The 20,605-nt window shown below is 39.3% G+C and overlaps 1 protein-coding gene and 1 pseudogene across 2 annotated transcripts in view; one reads left to right on the top strand and one right to left on the bottom strand.

Moving 5' to 3' along the window:
• The window catches only part of CFAP58 (cilia and flagella associated protein 58), an 89,376-nt gene that overhangs the window by 21,613 nt on the left and 47,158 nt on the right, over nucleotides 1-20,605 (top strand). Inside the window, exons 9-11 of the mRNA XM_081073722.1 lie at nucleotides 197-388; nucleotides 14,273-14,434; nucleotides 15,078-15,224. Of these exons, the coding sequence (XP_080929848.1) occupies nucleotides 197-388; nucleotides 14,273-14,434; nucleotides 15,078-15,224 (501 nt within the window). The remainder of the gene's footprint in view (nucleotides 1-196; nucleotides 389-14,272; nucleotides 14,435-15,077; nucleotides 15,225-20,605) is intronic.
• Nucleotides 3,133-3,620, bottom strand: LOC308508187 (riboflavin kinase-like; annotated as a pseudogene). Its single transcript has one exon. The product of its transcript is annotated as a riboflavin kinase-like (transcript).

Here is a 20,605-nt window from a genome sequence, read left to right as displayed (position 1 = left end):
CTTCGTGCATTTATATGTGTGTTTAAAGTACCTTGTGCAAAATTAACACAATAAGCTCTTAATAAGCTGTAGAGAATATGATTGTTTTTACTCATTTCCAAAACAACACATCTAATTATATCAGGATTGAGGCAGGGAGCAAATTTAACCCCTAACATTTTGAGTAATGGGGCTGCTCTGTTGTCCTTATTTTTAGAACATGCTCAAGGCGGTCAATGCGACCCAGAAACAGCTAGACATGGTAAAGCTCCACGAACAAGCCAAGAGGAACTTGGAGGAAGAAATCCAGAACTACAAAGATGAGGCTCAGAAACAGAGAAAAATCATCTTTCAGCTGGAAAAGGAGCGAGATCGGTACATCAATGAAGCCAGTGACCTAACCCAAAAGGTAAGCCACCCCTTGTGGGGATGTGAGTGAGGAGAGCACCTGGCATTCTTTCTGATTGTTACATTTCTGATTGTCACACTGTTGCAAAGACCATTTATTCAGATTTCAGCTCGTGGTTCACCTGAAGATTTAAGAGGAGTGACTTTGACCATGTCTAAGCTGTCTCAGAGCTGATCCTGGACCAAACAGTGAAATGGGCAAGGCTTGGGTTAGGTGACCTCAGATTCCCCTCCTCGAGCCCCTCTCCCAACTTCCAGGTTCTCCATCTTCCCTGTTGTCCTATTGAGAAAAGCATCTAATTAAATGACTTCAAATTAAGAGGCAAGTAAGGACTGGCATCATCTAAATGTGTCACACATTCAAAGCGCTTTTTTATTTTTAAAACTACTGTGAACCTAAAACTTCACCAGTGGTGGAAATTCACACATTGTGTAGCTGACCTCCAGGCTGTTTCTTCTAAACTGCTTGAGAGGGAGAAGGCTCAAGGCAGCATGTTTAAGAATGACTTCAGGGATTGGATTTCACTTTAACCAGTTGTCTTAGCACATTGCCTGCATTAAGCAGCAGTGGTTAAACTAGTATTGTTTTTGGTGCATTCACAGATGGCAATGGGCAGTGGTTTCAGGATAGGGGTGGGGGCTGGGGAATGAAGGGAAGTTTTAGCTATGAGGTTAGAAGAGAATTTGGGAGAAAAGAATCATTTAATGGTTTTTTTTCTCCCTCTAGCAAAGTGTTGCCTGCTATGCAATGTAAGCCCTCTCTTCCATCTCCTCAATGAAATCTATAAATTCTACAGTGTTTACCTATTCTCTTGCATGTTTGTTTTGTTTTGCTTTTTTTTGGAGTGGAATCTTAAGGAAGATGACAAGGAGACAGTCAACATTTGAGTTATAAACATGAAGAAAGTGAGAAACAAGCTTTACTAAGAGGAAGTCAGCTTCTTCCCATTTAGACTAAATAAATGCTGAACAGATATTTGCAGAATATAAGTTTGGAGAAGCACAAATACATATGCTCCAATCTGCCTTGGGCAGACATGTCTTCCTGGTAAAAGATCCCCAAGTGAATCTCATACCCCTGATTGGGAACCGTTGGAATACAGCATGTTTCTCTTCTGACTTAATCATTTTAGAAGCTCCATTGATTGATATACTGACTCTGAAAAGATTAGTTGTCAGTTCAGGCACTTGTATTCTCTAGCTTGGGCTAGCCCATTAGCTTCTTTGTCACTCAGCTTAAGCTGTAACAACCAACCCCCAAATCGCAGTGGTTTATAGCAACAAAGATCTATTTTTGCACATTGTGGGGACAGAGCCCCAGAAAGCAGTTTCCAGGCTCTCGGCCTCACATAGAAAGTGCTGGCTTAGGTAGTAAATGGCCATCAATTGTGATTGGATGGCCATCAGCTGTGGCTAGTTGGCCGTCAGCTGTAACCAGTGAGCCATTGGCCACTAATATAACTGCCGTGGCTACACTAGCAGGAAAAATGGGGGGAGGGCTAGCAAGAAGATGGTGGCTGAGCCTGCAAGTGGTGCAGTGAGGGTTGTGAATCCTGTGGCTCCAGTTTCCTGTGTCTGCAACCCAGCCGCCAGCCAGAATATAGTGGTATGACTCCCCTACCTATGGCTCTGTGGGTGTTCATTTTTGGCCTCACCATATCCTGCGTTCTTATGTGGGAAGCGGGAGCTGAGACCCCGCAGGCTGCCCTGCATGTCACCTATATTCATGGCCTTTGAGGGTCAGCTGCAACCCTACTTTGTGTCTTCTTTACTACTGACTCTGTTGGGATGTGCTAACCTCTTCAGAGGGAAAACAGTGTAACAGTGTGCCTTCCTGATGCTCTCAGAGCTTCTATAGGGAAGGAAAGGGTCCGTTCACTCATATTCCAGTGGCCAAAGCAAGTCAGGTGGCTAAGCCTGACATCTCTGGGCAGGAATATGGTCCTCCTAAGAAAGGGGCCTATATGGTGAGATGGGAAATATATCGGAACATGCCTCCTACTTCTCTTTCCTGATAATCAGTCTCTCTCCATTCTTGGCTGCCATAACACCAACTGGTTTTTATTTTTATTTTTTGAAAAACACTAATTTTAATGTTTTGAAACACAGACAAAACATGATAGGTACAGGGGGTCTAGACCAATTGGATCTGAGACAGTTGTGACAAAAATGAACACAATACACTGATTTGACCTCATAAAAAAACTGACTAATAAGATAAAATTTCACAGGTCTTCATGTTTGTAATAATATATTAATGCACAAAATATCAAAAACACAGAGTATGAATTTTCCCCCTTAGGTTTATAATAAACTATCAAACCTCTATTTAGTACATTGACTTTTATGAGCCCTCTCTGTTGAGCAGGACACGCTGTATGAGTATATGCTAGTATTTTACCATGGGAATTATAGTTTTCATCTCCAACTAGTGACTTGCGTTTTTACCCATAGCTATATACATTTCATTTCCATTATACGACACTTAAGACTTTTCTAGTGGTAAATTTTAATCAACATATTACATAAAAAGAATCTTGATTTTAAAATGAATCTTTAGTACTGTAACATGATGGGTTTAAACGAACAGTTGAAGCATAATATGGTAACTACATTGCACTGTTCAAACTAGTTCACAGCTGTAGGAAAATGTTTGATTTGTAAAATACAACCAAGTTGAGACTGCCTAGTTATGAGCAGTAAAATACTAGAAAACAGTGAATGAATAAATAAGATGGCCATTCATCACTGGCCCTTCATTATTTTGGTCTTAGGAACCTGAAAGAAGTTGTCTTCTTTGAATTTTTAATGTTCTGGTAAATCTAGTCGTTTCTTAGCTTTCTCAATATCACCTTGAATTGCCGACATAAGTGACTTGTAAGAATCAAAGTTCTTTTCTGGTTGGAAGTAGCCAACGATGGCCCCATTGAGGATTTCCCCAGAGAAGTCCTCTTTGAAGGGATGCATGACATGCGTTTCCATGGACTTCTTTGTATTCGTGTAATACTCCATTCTTGTATTCCGTCCTTTGCTCACCACCATCTCATGGACATCTCTGCTTCCAGTACTGGCCCCACCACAATAAATCATAATAAATGCCCGTGGACACATAAGCTGAAAGACTATCTACTACTTGTTCAGGAAAGTTAGCTGTGGAGATGCCCAGCTGCTTGGAGCCATGTCCAAAGTCCTGCACCACTTGGCTGGTGGCGGAAGTAAGGCAGGGGCCACATGATGCCGTACACAGGTCGGGCGGAGCTGCCTTTGAGAGGCAGTGTGCCAACCTGTGCACCACTTCCCCACCCCCCGCCAGCCAGGGGACACAGGCAGTAGCTTGGCTTGTGGGCGGGTAGAGGCACAACGGGCCAGGAGGCACTGGAAATGAGGGGTGGCAAGCCCCTTGCACTAACCCAACAGAAGCTGCCAGGCAACTCAGAGGCTGCCAGAGCTAAGTGCTAAAACCCCAAAGTGGTCTTACAAACTTCTGTCACCTCTCAGCAACCCGGGGCAGTGCTTCCTAACATTTTTTGCATCACAGCACATGTAAAACATAACATGTCTATGTCACAGGGGAATCAGGGGAATGAGACTGTTGAGGGCAGGAGGAGACTAACCCAGGGATCCTAGCTGCCCCTGTCCTACCTGGCCATCCAGTGTGGAGAGTGAAGCAGTATTTTTGTACATTCCTGTAACCCATGTAAGACTCAGCCGTTGGTATGGTCTGACTATGGGGCAGAGTCCAAGTTTTTTGTTCTCCCTGGAGAGTCCTTCCTTCCCTTTCTGCATGGAAAACTCCTATTCTCCCTTCAATACCCAGCTCAAATACTCATCTCTGGGATCAAGTCTGCTCTGACTCCCTAGGAAGATCTAGTCCCTTCCTTCTCTCTGGATTTGTAGATATCTTGGGAATAGCACTTATCATCCTCTAGTGTAATTACTTATTTGCACATTTGTTTTCCCTACTTTACAGTCAGCTCTTGAGAGCAAGGAGTTTATCTCATTCATTTCTTCATTTACAACCTGCTGGCATATAGTAGGCACCAAAAAAGTGTTTGTTAAACAAATGGATAGATGATGAGTGTTACAAAGAATGCTGCCACTGATTTTCTTATAGGAGTGTATATTTTTTCTCTGGTTCCTTGCAAAAGAGAGATACTGGTACCAAGTTTTGCTGGTAACTTTTTCACAATTTCTGATTTTAACTGTATGAGGTTATATAATGTCTCACTTAAATAATTTAAGTACAAGTTCTTAAAATATTATTTATCAACTATAATTTTTCTATCTCTTACTTCACCCCTGACAGCATATATTAGTTGCTACAGCAACTTGTGCCATCTCTGGACTTCTTATTAAGACATATATCTCTTGCATCCTCCCCATATTTATTTATTTCTCCTCTCTCTCCCTCTTTCTCTGACACACACCCTCACTTCCCACAAACGGTTCCCTTTCATGCATTCTATTTATAGGGAGTTGAGGAATACTATCAGGGGCTGGGGAAGATGTTATGAAACTGATATTTTCATCTACATCTAAAGTGAATATATATTGTTCCAAGTTTATCCTTTTGAAACCAGCAATTTCTTTTCTAAAAACTGAATGGATGAAAAAATAAGAAATGCAAAGATTTTAATAAAAGAATATTCTTCAAAATAAATTGTGCTCCATTTGTTTGATACAACAGTTTGTACAATTAAAACCATATTTTTGAAAAACATTTTTAACAATGGGGAACATGTTTACAATATGAATTTGATAAAAGCAGAATGCAAAATTATTTATGTGGTTTGACCCCAATATTATCTGCATGCATAGGAAAAGGATTGGTGATGTACATCAGGGGTGGTTGTGAGTATTAAGTGAGGTAATATTTGTAAAGTATTTAGAATAATCTTTGGCACATAATAAATACTATGTAAACCTTTCATAAATAAAGAAGCAAGGAAGCAAGTAAGTAAATTTGTTGATGAATAGTTCAGAGTTTTTTCTTTAAAGTAGTATTTGAATGTAGCTATTCTCAGCTTCTTGTAATATGTCAGTAAAGTACAGACATAGATGAAAAGTTTTACCAGCATCAAATATTAAGGCTGACATAAAACCTAATGCTGAAGTTAAAAAAAAAAAAATGGATGAGGATTTTAAAACCATCAAAGGTTCAAAGGTGAACTGAAAAAATACCTGGACCTCAACTCACTGTCCCTTGAATTTGCTTCATAAAAGAGAATACCTGAGAAGATCTAGAAAGATGATTTAGAACTCTCCCACCATCTCTTCCCTGACTCAGTGTCTGTACTGACCAGGTCATTCCACTTGCCAGTCAACTGTTTGTGTCCAGGTAGTTGGGCAATTACAGCAAACCCAGAGAATGAGTGGGAAAGCAGGCAGCTGAGGAACTGGTGGTGTCCCATTATATTCTGAGGATGGTGGCTTAGGGAGGTGTCAGGGCAGAGAGAATCACCTGTTAAAATGGGCCATACTAGGAGTTACAGTTTTTCCATAGGCTACCTCAGCTCAGAGTGACAGAGAATAGGCATTTGGGCCTGGGCCTCCTACAAATCCCTAAATGCAAGAATACTAGAGATTAGAGTTGGACGGGGCTCTGTTTCCAGCTGGAGATTTGAAAGTGGATTCTAGCACATTCTGGGACACTAAGGATGGGAGTGACCTTAACAGTGCTGCTCCTAGGTTGCAATAAATCCCACCTTGCTCAAGGATGAATAAGGGAAAACGCAGCTTAATGGGGCCAATGGAAAAAATATGCCTTTGAACCAGAGGACAAGAGTGGCCTCTGGAAGCCCCAGAGTAAAAGCCTGGCTCAGAAAATAGCAAGATATTTAGGTTGAACCCTCTGAAATAGCCAATTTTGTAAGTGAAAAACAGTTGACTCTCAGGGATTTCCTAAGGTTCAACCGAATAGAAGCAAACGCAGAGAAAAGGTTTGGCTTCCTTCCAAGAGTATAAATGTACAAAAATTAGTGCTAGGGAGTGTGGTGAGGCAGAAATGGGGAGGAGATGAAAAAGCTTAAAAGAAGAGAGCAGACAGTCCCAACATCAAGACAGTAGGCTGGGCTTTTCTGGAAGGAATGACCCAGGAATTGCTAAGAACTGGGATGCCTACTATTTGATTTTAAGTTCTTCACTGTTCTCTGTACCTCAAGCCTTCAGTGACAATTGGCTACATCAACCCTGTGACTGGAGTGCACTTTGAAGGGAAGCAGGAATTGGATGGTGAGGGAAATGAGGTAACACATAGTAGAAAAGGGGGCAGTACGTGCCAGAGACAAGATACCAGCTGAGAATCCAGAATCTTATGGAAACAGGAACTCGAAGCCTCCGTTCATTAGGAGAAATATAATTCTTTTAAGAATTCTTGGAGATAGTAGGTGGGATATTGGGTTTCCTAGCATACAGAATAGGGCTTCTAGACTTTTTGTTGTGGTTGTTAAGGATGGGGTGACCCCAGAGGACACAGGACTGTCATCTGGGTTGTAAGTCCAAGACGATATTACCTCTAGGGTAAAGCAAAGATGAAATAAAAAGAAAGAGATGGATAAAATAAGGAACAATTGTAAAGCGATGAAAAAACACACAAAACCCAAACAAAACAAAATGAACAATGGCAGATTTTAAAGTCCTCATTTAAAGTTAGTAAAGAACAGAATTGGTGTGGTGCAAAATGTAAGCAGTGAAGTGGAGTGAAAACTTGAGTAGTTCTCCTAGAATGCAGAGGAAAAAGAAATTAAAGATAAAAATTATCGAAGAGAAGAGAAAAGGACAGGGACTAGAAACCAGCCTACAGGCAGTTGCTCTCTGACGGTAGAACTGAGATCCAAAGCAGAGATGTAATGGGAAAATATTTTCTGGAGATGAAAAAAAACTGTGCCTGCAGCTCGACCATGTCCCAGGCAAAACCAGTGACCGGAGAATCTCATAGAGACTTGCCCTGGAAGAAAGTGTGTGTGTGTGGTTTTACCTACAGTGATGAGGAAAAGTAGGCTCTGAGAATTGGGCAATGAAAAAAGAAGCCTAGTTGCCTTTTTATTTTAATAGGAAAAAGAGTGGTTATCCTAGGGTGGTAGGGATACAGATCATTTCAATTTCCCCCTTTTGTACTTTTTGTATTTTTCAAATTTTCTAAAACGAATATGTATTACTTTAATATCCTGACCCTTTCCCCCCCAAAAAGGGAAAAGACCACACAAACAAAGGAAAAAGTATTAATGAAACCTTGCCTTTCCTTTAAGGACCAAATACACTCCCAGTTTCCCAAGGACCTTTATTAAAGGTGATCTCTGACTCCTCTGTACTTGGTTCCCCTGTCTGGCAGTTGAAGAAATCCTGTGCCAACTTACCTTTATTTGTGTGTCTGCCTCACTCGACTTACAAGTTTCTTGAGGGCAAGTCTTATTCAATTTTGAGTTCTTCATGTTACTTGTTTACTAAATAGGTATGCACTTAAATATTTTTTTTGTTGAAAGAATGGATGGAAAGTATAGTTAGAGTCTGAATTAACTACTCAAAGACTACTTTTAGTAGAGCAAATTCTCCTTCAATAATACATTTACCAGGATGGGTCTACTCTTCAAATTCTTTTGCAACATGTTGCCATGATGGACAATATTATTTGAATCATTCTTGGCAATTTTAGCTCTGAGTGACTTCTGGCGTTGTCTCTTCCTTGTGGCTGCAAAAACAGTATCAACATTTGCCTTCTGGTTCTTTCTGTACAGAAAAAGAAAGGTGGAATCTAAGATGCTGAAAGCCCTACATTACATTTTACTAATTTAACTTGGCATTTGCAAATAAGAAAGAAGATCCCCTTTTGTGCCAGAATTGAACGGCTTAGAATCCCATACCTTTTCTTACGGGTTTGTCTCGGTCAACGCTTGCTCTAATATTGCTGCATAATAAACAACCACCAAATCTCATTGGCATACAAAGATCAGCGCTTATTTTTCACTCACACACCTGCAGTTGCCTGGGGGTGGGGGGTGTCAGCTGATCTAGGCTGGGCTTCTCTGAGCTCGGTGCAGGGCTGTGGGATGGGCCTAGTTTTGCTCTATATGTTTATTATCCACTAGGATGCATGGTATTCTCATGGAGAAAGGAAGGAATGCTATGGATAAACACAACCACATAAGCACCTTTCATGGTTCTCCACATGCCTAAAGTTCTCTGATGTCCCATTGGCTATGGCAAGTCACATGTCTAGGTCCAACCTCAACAGCAAGGGGAAATAGACTCCTTCCACGCAGGTGGTGGGGACAGGGAGAGGCAGTGAGCATTTGGAGAACCTTAAATTAATCTACTACCATGTTTCAGCACTTTCTGTCCTTATGCTTTTTCCTCTGCTGCACTCTGTATTTTACTGTTCAGATAAATTGACAGGCAACCAGGAGTGGCATTGTAAGTTGTAGTCTACTGTATTTACTTTTTTCTGAGCTGTTACAAATTCTAGGTAAAACCATTCCTAGCTGATTTTTAAACCTGAGGAGCATTTTGCATGCCATACACTTGGCTCACTTAGGACCCTGCTTTTTTTATTCTAAATATTAAACTTCTGGCCATCGCCTCCTGGACATTTTATATACCAAAAAGCAGTCTTTTACAATGAATCCCTCCTTAGAAGTTTCTTAGCTCTCCACTTATTTGCCTATAACAGTGTCAAGCAAAGCTCTTCTAGACAGATGTTCCAAGAAATGAATAATAACATGCTTTCAAGGGCTTAGAAGTAGGTGAGAAAAGCAAAAGATCAAAGAAATGTTGTTCACTGAATAGGTACTTCATAACGAAATGAAGCTCCTGTTTTTTTGATGCTTATTTGAAGTTTTAATACAGAGCATCTTTAATAGGCTAGGATCCTGGAGAGGAACTTCAAGGAGGTATATAGAAATTATAAGCTTGTTGTGTTATAATAAAAGAAGTGTACTAGGGATCACTATTTTCCTGCAGAACAGAATATCATCCATGGAAAAATCAAGTTGATTTGTTAAGTAATAATCTATTACCATTTATTAAATGATTAAATTATGATATGCTAAGTACTTACATGATGGCACAAATATATATATTTTCTCCCTTAAATTTTCATCATGGTCCTTTGAGGTGGATATTATTATATACCTCATTATATAATGTAAGATGCTATTAAAAAACAGAAACATAGAAATGCCTCTATAAATTTAAGATAGAGGATAACATAAGAAGGCAAGAAAAATAAGAAGACTTAAAATTTCACATGCTTGGGCACATAGTTTCTTTTTTTTTCAGAGAGTGTGGTTTTCAGTTTCATTAAGAAGGTAAAGGCATTGTCAGCATTCAAACCGTCGAGTCAGAAAAACTTATTTGAGAAGATTATTGTACTGATATTTCATCAAATGCAAGTTAAAGGGTTCCAAATTCAGTGACCTACTTTCTTATCCTTCCTTAGTCTATGTGATGTTTTGACTATGCTGCAGATTTCCAGCATGTGTTATTGATTTTTATCTCCGCCTCATTTCCATTGGCAGGTTGTTTTAACAGAAGAAGAAAAGGTAGGAGTAGGTTATAAACGGGGACTGTACCCTGAGAATGTGCCGTAAGCATTTTCTGGGCTCCTCTGAAGAGGGCCTACAAATGCTAGGAGCTCCAACTCTCTGGCTGTGATAAAACTTTCTAAAATGTGATTTATTTCATGAGTTGCTTTGAGGTATCTAAAGTGTAATCAATTAATTAAGCTCCAGGCCCACAGCTGGCATCCCACATTCTCTGATATACTATTTTTAACGGGACATTTTGCTGAGGAAAGGTTTTGCTCCTGCTTAATATCCCACACATTTAAAGAATTTTCAGGACTGGAACGTCTGTGTGACGTTGGTTTGAATGACTTCCATCTAAACAAATTGAATTCCAACACACAGAACTAAATGGCTTTGTAATTTGTCTTTCCCCTTAGTTTCAGTACTTTTTTCTTCTTTCATTGTCTTTTAACTGAAATACCTTTGATCTTCTTAGTATTGTGATGTGTTTTTATTACTCCTAGCTTCAAGAGTCCAGAAGCAAAGTGGTGAATTTGGTCACTGTTGTGTGCAGAAAGATGGACCCTGCTAGCTGGATGCCCAAAAAAGAAACACCCTTGGCAGCATCCTTCCTCTGGAGCATTATTCTGTCTGTGCAAAGGATTATTCTTGTTCTGACATCTCTCAGAGTGATTGAAGAAGCAATTGTTTTTCTTTTCTCTGATGTGCTGCTTGATATTCTGAATGCTGATCGTGCTGTTCAAAGTGTCGTCAATCTATTCATTTCACTGAACCCCAGAAAGGGTGATCATGTTCATAGAAAGGTTAAATTTTAGGCCAAGATAGTACCTTTCTTTTTAAAACATCAAACAAATACCAGATCCAGTCATGGGTACTTTATTTAAGTTTCACATTTATTCCTAACTTATGTACATTTTAGTTACTATTGTATTTTGAAAGGCCACCTGATATTCATTTTTAAGGAATCTAAAGATGTGGATCAAAGAAATGATGAAGAAGGAATGGGATTTCTTTTCATTTCAGAACTATCCACATGGTTCTTCCCCAGACCTTCTCGTCTCAGATTTTCTAATTTCGTTCCTTCCAGGCCTCCAATCGAGCTTCCAAACCATTCACCAGAGTCCATATATATTCTTACCTTGGGCCATTTTCTTTCCACACGAAGTGGATGATAAGAAATAATAATAAAAGAGTAAAAATATGTAAAAATACATTGTACAAATCTAGTCGCATAAATTTTAAAAATTGGTTGAAATAGATAATTCTCTCAAAAACATGTATGTACATCAAGGTTTGAGTCAAGGAGAAGTAGAAAATATAGAAAGATCATTAACTATGGAAGTCACTGAAAGAGTTGAGAGAAAATTAGCTTCAACACTGTCGCCGAGGGCCTAAGGATTTTAAAACTGAGTTTTTTTTAAACTTTTAAGATAATTCTGAGGCTATGTAATATTTTTGTGAATTTAGAAAAAGCGATACTCATGCATTTTGTATTCTTTGGGGTAATATTGATTGACATTGCTATATTAATATAACCCATGCCTTCTGCAGGTATAATGACTAAAGATTCCAAACCTAGGAGACAGCTTGGGCTTCAAGGTTGGGAAGGCTGAAGAATAAGAAGGAAGGGGTAGTTTTCACAAATTATGTAAATCTTGAATATTAACTGCTTAGATAAGATAGGTAGGACCTTCCTCATCCATTAACCTTCCAGCGTTTGATTCTCTCATAACACCTTGTTCATATCTCAGTTTCCTGGTTGTATCCATTCCTTAATTATCAATTTTGTGGTGGAGTCACTCACTAGAGGTGAACTTGAGAGTAGGGAATAAGTCTTATTCTACTTTATATCACCAGTACTTTTACAGTGCATACCATTGATAGGTCCTCAATACATGTTCATTGAGGGAATGAATAAATGGGTGAGTGAATGAATAAGTGAACACAAAGGTACTCCATTCATTTTTTGAAACGAGCAGAAACCTTAATTTTAAAATAGAACCAAAAAGAAAGCTATAGACTTAGGTCACTTATGAATATGTATGTAGAATCCTAAATGAAAATCTAGCAAATCAAATTCAACAGTACATTAAAAGAATCACTCAGTATGACCAAAGAGAATTTATTCTGAAAGCACAAGCAGAGTTTTCTATTAAGAAAACTATTGCTGGCGGTATGGAAATGTAAAGTGTTACAGCCATTTTTGGAAAGCAATCTAGCAATATTATTAAAGTTTAAAAAAATATGTATCTTTTGAGCCAGATATTCTAGTCCTGGGAATCCATCCCAACAGAAGTAAAAGCACAAATGAAAGAAGTAAAAGGACATATGTACACAAATGTTTACTGCATAATGGTTCAGAGTGGCAAAAAAGTGGAAACCAAGTTAATCCCATCAGAGAGGAAGAGCTGAGTATATGATGGTACACCCACACTGAGCTACTCCACATGATTTCCACAAAGTATTACTGAGTGATAAAAAGCAGAGTGCATAAAAATATATATAAGCTCCCATTTTGCTTAAAAAAATAAAAACAAAGCCCCAGAAGGAAAACAAGCAAATTTCTGTATCTGTATATTTACTAGTTGAATAGCTGTGAGTGATATTACTTTCTTTGACTTCAGTTTCCTTCTTTGTAAAATTGGGGTGATGATAATAATGCACAACTTATAGGATTTTTATGAAGATTAAATGAATTAACACATGTAAAATGCCTGCTACATAGAAAGTAACAGAAATATTAGCTATTTTGATGATGATGATGTTACTAGACCTGAATAGAATATGCAGAATTCAAAGAAAAATGTGGAAGAACACATCCTAGATTATTCATCTGGTTACTTTATGTGTTGATGAAGGGCTGATGTGGGTTGAAGGGAGAAGGAAGGTCCAAGTAAAGAAGGAAAAGAAAATCAATGTATGCTTCACATTTATGCATTTATTTTAAATTATGGCACATGAAACTACGTATAAAGAAATAAAATTAAAATACTTATGAAAGGAATACAAGTATATCAAATCAATAGAGCCAATAGAAAATATAGTACAAAATAATATATGCTGAAAAGGCATTTACTAAAATGTAATCCCATCTCTCCTTAATGATAAGTCTAAGAATACTTTGAAATGTGTTTATTTGTAGATATAAAGGATAATATATTAAACACCAGCCATCATTAACTCTGAAGGGAAAATATTACAATAGGGTTTCTCTGAATACTTTCTCTGAATACAATATTTTCTGGAATATTAATTCCAAAGTGGAATAAAAAAGGATTCTGTAGTTCCCATTATTTGGGAACACGTTACTCATAGGTGGCCCATAGCTGAACCCCAATGGATGTTGTCATGGCAAAGATCTAAGCACTTTTTGAACAAAGTACTTTTTTACCTAGAACCCTAAGGCCTCTTCAGAGGAAACTTCCCTGGCTGTGTTACGTAATGTACATCTCCTTTCTTCCATTCTCGGTCACACTGCTCTGTTTATTGCCTTCAACTCTCACCATTAATTAAGAGAACCTCACTAAAATGCAGTGACGCCTTAAGAACTTTCTTCTTATATATTCTAGTTCTACGTGTTGTTTAGACCATGGTTCCATTGACTGAATCAATCTTCCTCGCTAATGCTTTTCTTCTTAAGGAATTTTTGAAGAAGTTTGTCTATAAAAAATCAATTTCTGTGGACAGTGCATTTGAGAGCCATGATTATGTAATTTCTACTGTAGGGATTGCTTGTGAGAGGTATTGGCTCACTGTGGAATTTCATGCCTCGGTTTTCCATACTTGCAAAATGAGGCCGTTCTTGCTTTTCGTCTTTCCTGGAAGTGTTTTGTGCACAACAGAATGCATTTTTATGAAGTCCTTTGAGTTTCCCTGATGGAGTGAGTTTGACATTAGTGAGAAAGCATTGTGACTGCTATTAACATTCAAAGGCCACTTTTTTTTCTTGTTGTTAACTTTATAAAGCCCCAAGTGTGGCCAAACAGCTACATTATCTCTTATCTTTCTTAGTGCTCTGTGATAAGATCTGTTTAAGCCTGTGACTTCTTTGTATTTTCTTTTTTTGGTGGGTGGGGGTGGTCAGGAGATGTTTTCAGAATTTCATTATTTTTTTTTCCCCTTTTGTGATGGCAAAATAACTGTGCTAAGACTTCATGCTTGAGCAGACTTCTGGAGTAGATAAAATGTATGTTTGCCCCTAGTGAGCGGGGTTGAATTTCTGTTATACCTCAGTGGTTGTAGCTATGGTCAGAGTTTCTGATCGCCGGTGTTTCTACGAGCTACCCTTAGATAAACACCTGTGTGTTTTGAACCGATAATTGCAGATGGGCTATTTAATCATCTTCACATACTTTCTCCTCCAGGTCTTCATGAACATGGAAGACATAAAAGTCCGTGAAATGCAGATTTTTGACTACAGGAAAAAAATCGCTGAATCAGAGACTAAATTAAAACAGCAACAGAACCTTTATGAAGCTGTGAGGTCAGACAGGAATTTGTATAGCAAGAATCTGGTGGAGGCTCAGGTAAAGAATATATTTATATAAAGCAGTTTCTGTTATCCTAATGGCAGAATTTAAAGTAGATCAAGCAAAAGTCTTGTGGAACTCATCGGAAAGAGAAGATGAGTTTATGCGGAATTCTCAGATTGTTTGAAATGGAAACGACACAACTTGATAGGATGTGACGATCATGGTCCTGCTTTTAATTATTATGGAGAATCGCCGTTCTCCTGTTTTTAATTTTTAAAACTGCTAATAGCTGCTGTGACTCAGAGGGGAGCAGCATACTCTTGTCATTTAAATGCAGAGCTTTGCTTTGTAGACTTTTAGTTATAAAGTGTGTTGTGGTTCCAATTCCTCTCTGGTAAAATGAGGAATAGCGTGTGTGTGTGTGTGTGTGTGTGTGTGTGTGTGTGTGTGTGTGTGTGTGTTATTCACTATGTATACTTTGCATATGTCTCATGAGAATATTTTGAGAGTTAATGCTATAAAGTACTTTGAGGTTGGTGGGCACAATATACAAAACAATAGTCCAGTTGTAATTGGCCAAGAGACCATTGTTTTGAGAGAATCTTTCTTAAAAGCTGTCTACTGCGTATTGATCTGCCATAGAGATGGAGATGTCTATTTAATTCCCTTTCAAACATTTCTCCTTGCATTTGGCTAGGATGAAATAACAGAAATGAGGAGAAAATTAAAGATTATGACCCATCAAGTAGATCAGCTGAAAGAAGAAATCTCTGCCAAAGAGTCAGCACTTGTGAAGCTACACCTGGAACAGCAGCGGATAGAGAAGGAGAAGGAAACACTGAAGGTACCGGTCTTGTTAGAAAAGCGATGGACCAAATATCCATCTATGTGACCCACTTGAGGCAGGCTTCACACTCACTGAAGGCAATGCGGGGCAGGAAAGAGAACCCAGGCCCCAGAAGCATGGGCTCTACCAGCTGCAGACTGGGCTTTCTCCCAGGGAGCACTCCCAGGTAAACAGGAGAGGAGGCCAGTGGACATGCCCATGTGCCGAGTTCACCTAGGCTGGCCACCATCACATCAGCGGGAGAGAACCTTGCAGGTCAGCAGTGCCCAGGAACCTGGAGCTTCCAGGCTTTCTACAATCCCTTTCCATTCACAACCCTAGTCCAGCCCTTGTGTCCCCGTCCCACGCTCCCACACTCCTCCCCAGGCCCTCTGTAAGCCAATGATGGCAAGACCTGTTGCCCCTCTGCTCCTAATTGTTTGCTTCACGTGCACATGACTTTTCTGCCTGCAATATCATTAGCTCCTGGGAGTCAAGGTTTGTCTTCACTTGATTTGCCCTCCGCCATGTTCCTAGTTCAACTTATCGCTATGGTTTAAGAACTTAGCCCCTCCTCCAGGGAATCACCTCTGACTTCTTATATGTGCTAAGCCTTACCATTCTAAATCTACTAATTTAGAGCATTCTATGTCTACTAACATAGAGACTATTTCCAAGAATACATACCAAGTAATTACACTATTTCAAATCCTCAAACCAAATCTGTTTAATCATACACATTTACTAAAACTAATCTATTTTCCTTTTCCTGTCCGATCCAGTAGATTTCCCTTTCAATCCATTTGACCAAAGAATTAAAAAAGGAACTTTCAAGAGGATGATGCCACTTTTATTGTGAAAATGTATATGCAGAATACTCATAAATGCCTCTGAGCCACTTGTAGGAACTACCTACAACAAATAAGAGACTGGATCCCTTGGTTTCTGCACATATTAGCTTTCAAAGATAGGAACTATCTTGAAAATGTGTATCTAGTGTTGGACAGATTTAATGCCATATATCCTTGATTCCAAAATGCCATAGAATGAAATATGCACTCTCAACAATGGGTTTTGTCAACTAATGATAGGTATTCATGGAAATGCAGCTACTACATTAAATTAACTGAAAGCACATTTGGTTTGAGGAAGATTAAAAAGTAGCAAAAGTGCCTTTACAAAAGAAAATATGGTAATTGATATAGTTACCTGTCTGAGACTTTCATCTCCCAATTCCAGCTTATGATAGAAAAAGAACAGAAAAATCTGCATTAAAATTTGTTTACATCTCCTTCACACTACTGAATCGTACACTTAAAAATGGTTAAGATGGTAACTTTTATGTTATGTGTGCATATAAAGAAACATGAATACATTTTCTAAAATTTGAAAATGTCTTGTGTCTTTGCCCTTCTTCTCTTTATTTGAAAGCATCGTTTTATAGAAGGTAGCTTGTTCCACCCCGGGGCCTGTAGTGGAATGGGTTTATTTATCAATGAATGATTTAGAAGAATCTTATTACAAACATTGCTTTACCCATGGGCCTCATGGACCCGTGTTAACAAGGCTTCAGTGTAACTCTCTTTCCTTTTAGAGGATGACATTGATCCTCATTTCTTATTTTCCCAAGTAGTGCTCTCTGCAAAAGATTATTACCCTATAATGGGGTCCAAGGTGGAACTAACTGCCTTCTACAAATCCTGCTTTAGAACAAGCAATGTCCTATGCAAAAGAGACATTATTCCTAATTCCTTAGAGTTTGAGTTTGGTTAACATTTGTTTCACGTATGCCCTCCATCATCAAGAATCTACCCATATAGTTCCAAAGAAGCATCATAATAAAATAAAATATAGAGTGACGGGGCCCTGTTTGTTGGTCCTGGGCCAGCAGAGTTGGCAGCTGGTACGTATGAAAGATGACTTTCCTGTTCTGGAAAGTCCATTCTAAATGGAGAGTCATAGGTCTGGATCACTTTGGATTATCGATTATAGGAAGATGATCGGTTTGGACTTACTGTTAAGCTAGGATACCTTTCCCCCCAGCATTTCCCATTAGAGCAAGAATGGGGAACAGAAAAAGGATGCCAGCTTGATTTATTATTTGAGGTTATCCAAGGGTGACTTGCAATGGTGCTTCGAGTGGATAATTTTGGCCTATCATTAAGCCCATTTGACATGCTTTAGAAAAATATGTAGCTCAACTGTTGAGTTTCAGCCTCTTGCCCTTTGTAGCCTCAAAGCTGAATCCCGTTCCCCATAAGTCTCTGGATTTCATGCATTTGAAGTTTGCAAACAAAAATCCTGGACAAAAGGGAAGATTTTTCTAATGACTTTGCTCCAACAGACATGTAGCTTATTATTGTGAGTTCCACAAAACTATGTGGGCACATAACCCTCTGCGAAGGGCAAGCCGTTGTCTGTGTGGTAGACCAGGAGATGCCTTTTGCCAGGACAACCCAATTTACTACTACTCCAAGCCAGCAGACAAACAATTGTCCATACTAGGTTATTCCCATTCTCATTTAGCCCCCTCAAAAGAGAAAATCTTGCTCCTTTCATGTTTCTTTTCCTTTTTTAGTTGCTACCAGGCTGTACTGACTCCTCAGGATTCTAGCCATTGTCAGCACATTATGGTTACAACAGAATGTCAGTAGGTCTCTGTAGACGTTACTGCATCTGTGTCCGTCTGCCCATTCTGTCCCAGTCTTGTTTCATCAGCACTGAAGGAGCCACCTCATTGGATTGTCTGCCTTTCAGTCCTAACAAGCCCCTGATTCTGTCTCATCACCTTCCAATCACCCCACATTGATCTGACAGTACTCTGATTCTTGGTGAATAATTCAGCAGCAAACGCTCTATGTCCAGATCTCGGCATCACATTAGCAACTGGCTTCAGGGCACCATATCCTTTTACTTAGGGGACTCTCTAGAATGACATAGATGGGAACTGTCAGAGAGCAAGAGCGAGAGTGAGAGCGAGAGGGAGAGGGAGAGAGAGAGAGAGAGAGAGAGAGAGAGAGAGAGAGAAGAGAGAATGCCTAATTATTCTCATGGCTAGAAGGCTCCAGGTGGTCCTATTTGTTTTGTTAGATGTAAACAAATGGTTTCTTGAAATCCAGTGAATATCGTGATCATTTATGAACGGGTGAAACTCCCATGATTGTGGTTCTTGAGATGTGATTTACTCATATGCCCACAGCCAAATTAGATGATATGTATTTCATAAACACCTACCACAAAACTGTGTAATTGTGGAAGGATTGACTAAAACGTGTGCCTGGCTATTGTATTACAACTTCATACCACCAGTAACACTCTGAGAAATGCTGATACGTTGGGTCCCACCTGGAACATTGTTTAATGGGCATTTAGGTCCATAGCAGTTGTTACCATCTTTCCTGGGTGAGACAGCTCAGATTTATAGCTACTAAATGCATTAGACCCAAGGTATTTTATTGATGTTAACATTTGCTGCCAACGTCTAATGCCACGTCTTGTTTACAGCCCATAAATTTATGACATAAGGAGACTATTCAGAATTTTGATATATTATGAAAAAACACACCCAGCAATGCCAAATGCATGAATGGTTTTACATTTCAGACAGATACTTTTACACACTGTTGATTGCATTTTAATGTAATAGGGGTTTCATTTTGTTCTGCTGATGGATTCTGATCAGCTCGTGGCACTTGGGAACAGGAAAGTGAATGTTGCACATCTGGGAAAATAAAAGTTTTATTAAAAAAGCATGAGCCAAGCAGGTATTTTATTACTGTCTTCACTGTCACCTTAAATGATGGTAGAAATAGAAAGGCTCTTTCCTAACACGCAACCTCCCCAAAGTGGTAAATACTAGACCAGATCTTTTCTCAATAAGTATTTCCTTTTGTTTATCTCTGGACCAAAATGTATTTCATGAATGAGCAAACAACGTGTCATAAAAGAAGCCCTTGGTTTTATAGTAGCTGACTGCATTTATTTTGTGACATTACGTGTCTATTACTAGGTGTGCAGTATTTTCTACTGTTTGGGTAAGTTTGAGGTATGGAGTTAATGACTCTTGGTCTTCATGGATTAAAAGCAGACGTCATGGAGAGTTGGATTGGCTCATAGGTACTTGCAAATATGGGATTTTCTATCACCCCAGTGACATTTCTGGGTGGGTGAAGAGGGGTGGTGCCGATATTTCTTTGAAGGAGAAAATTATTACTTTTGGACTGTCATTTGCTGATCTGCAAGTCATTGAAAAGTTGAAACCTGAATATTGTCTAATCATTTCCCTTGTGATTCCCGGCACGGGTGAACGCAGAACTCTCCTCCCATTTGTTTCTTCTTGTGTTGACTTGGTCTGTGATAACACCTGTCCTTCCCATTTTGGCATGGAACCATTCAGAGACATATTCTTCTTTCCTTTAATGTGAACACCTCTGTGGCTCCCCATTGCATGCTCCCTACAGTGTGTGGTTTGCAAAGCCCTTCCCAGGCTGGCTCAGCTCTTTTATCAGCCATACTTCCTGCCGTTCCTCACCTGATACTCTAACCCAACCGCATGGGATGCTTTGCTGTCTGGTGGACATACCGGGTGCTTAATAGTTTGCATGCCTTTGTTCATACCAGCCTGTCTATTGGCTACTGTACCCCAGCACATACCCTCCACTTTGGAACTATCTGTCAACTGCCAAGGCCCTGACTTGTTCTTCTGTCTAAACCCCAGGCAGAAATAGGAACTTATTCCTGTGTACCCCCCTGTCCCTTTTCATACTGTAGGTGGCATTTCCACAGTGTAGTGTGGTTAGTTGTATTTGTCAGCTACAATGGATGGGGAATACCTCATGTTTTACTCATCTCCTGTATTGGACTTGGATGACTCACATGGTAATGATAGCAGAGGGAGCATAAGCTTCGGAATCAAAAGACCTAGGCTGGAATCTCAACTCTGCTCCTCACTAGCTCTGTGACCTTGGGTGAATTCATCTGCTTTTCTTTGTCTCTGTAATTACATTTGTGAAATGGGGATAAGAGTAGCTATGCAAAATACCTAATATCATGCCGAGGATATTGTAAGTTACAAATATAGTTGTGGAAATGCAGTGAATGTGTCCTTTGATGGGAGGAATTTTCCTTCCAAAACTTACTGGTCCATAGCACCCTTTCCCCATTACTCTTACAACTTCCATGTAACCTCAAGAGCTTCGAGATCTGAGCTCTTCCAGGAATCCTACCTGACAAATCCAGTCTTCTCACCTCCTATAACATCACCTCACTGTCTTTGTGATGATAAAGATATAGAAACATTATTGCTTGAACTTGTTAATATGTCCATAATACTTGTGTATCTTATCTTCTCATCTAGATTGGAAGCATCTTAGGAGTAGGATCTATCTATCTTTTTATAC

The sequence above is a fragment of the Rhinolophus hipposideros genome (genome assembly GCF_964194185.1).
Source record: "Rhinolophus hipposideros genome assembly, chromosome: 15".
In the NCBI taxonomy this organism is placed as follows: Eukaryota; Metazoa; Chordata; class Mammalia; order Chiroptera; family Rhinolophidae; genus Rhinolophus; species Rhinolophus hipposideros.
This window is presented reverse-complemented; position numbering and strand designations above follow the sequence as displayed.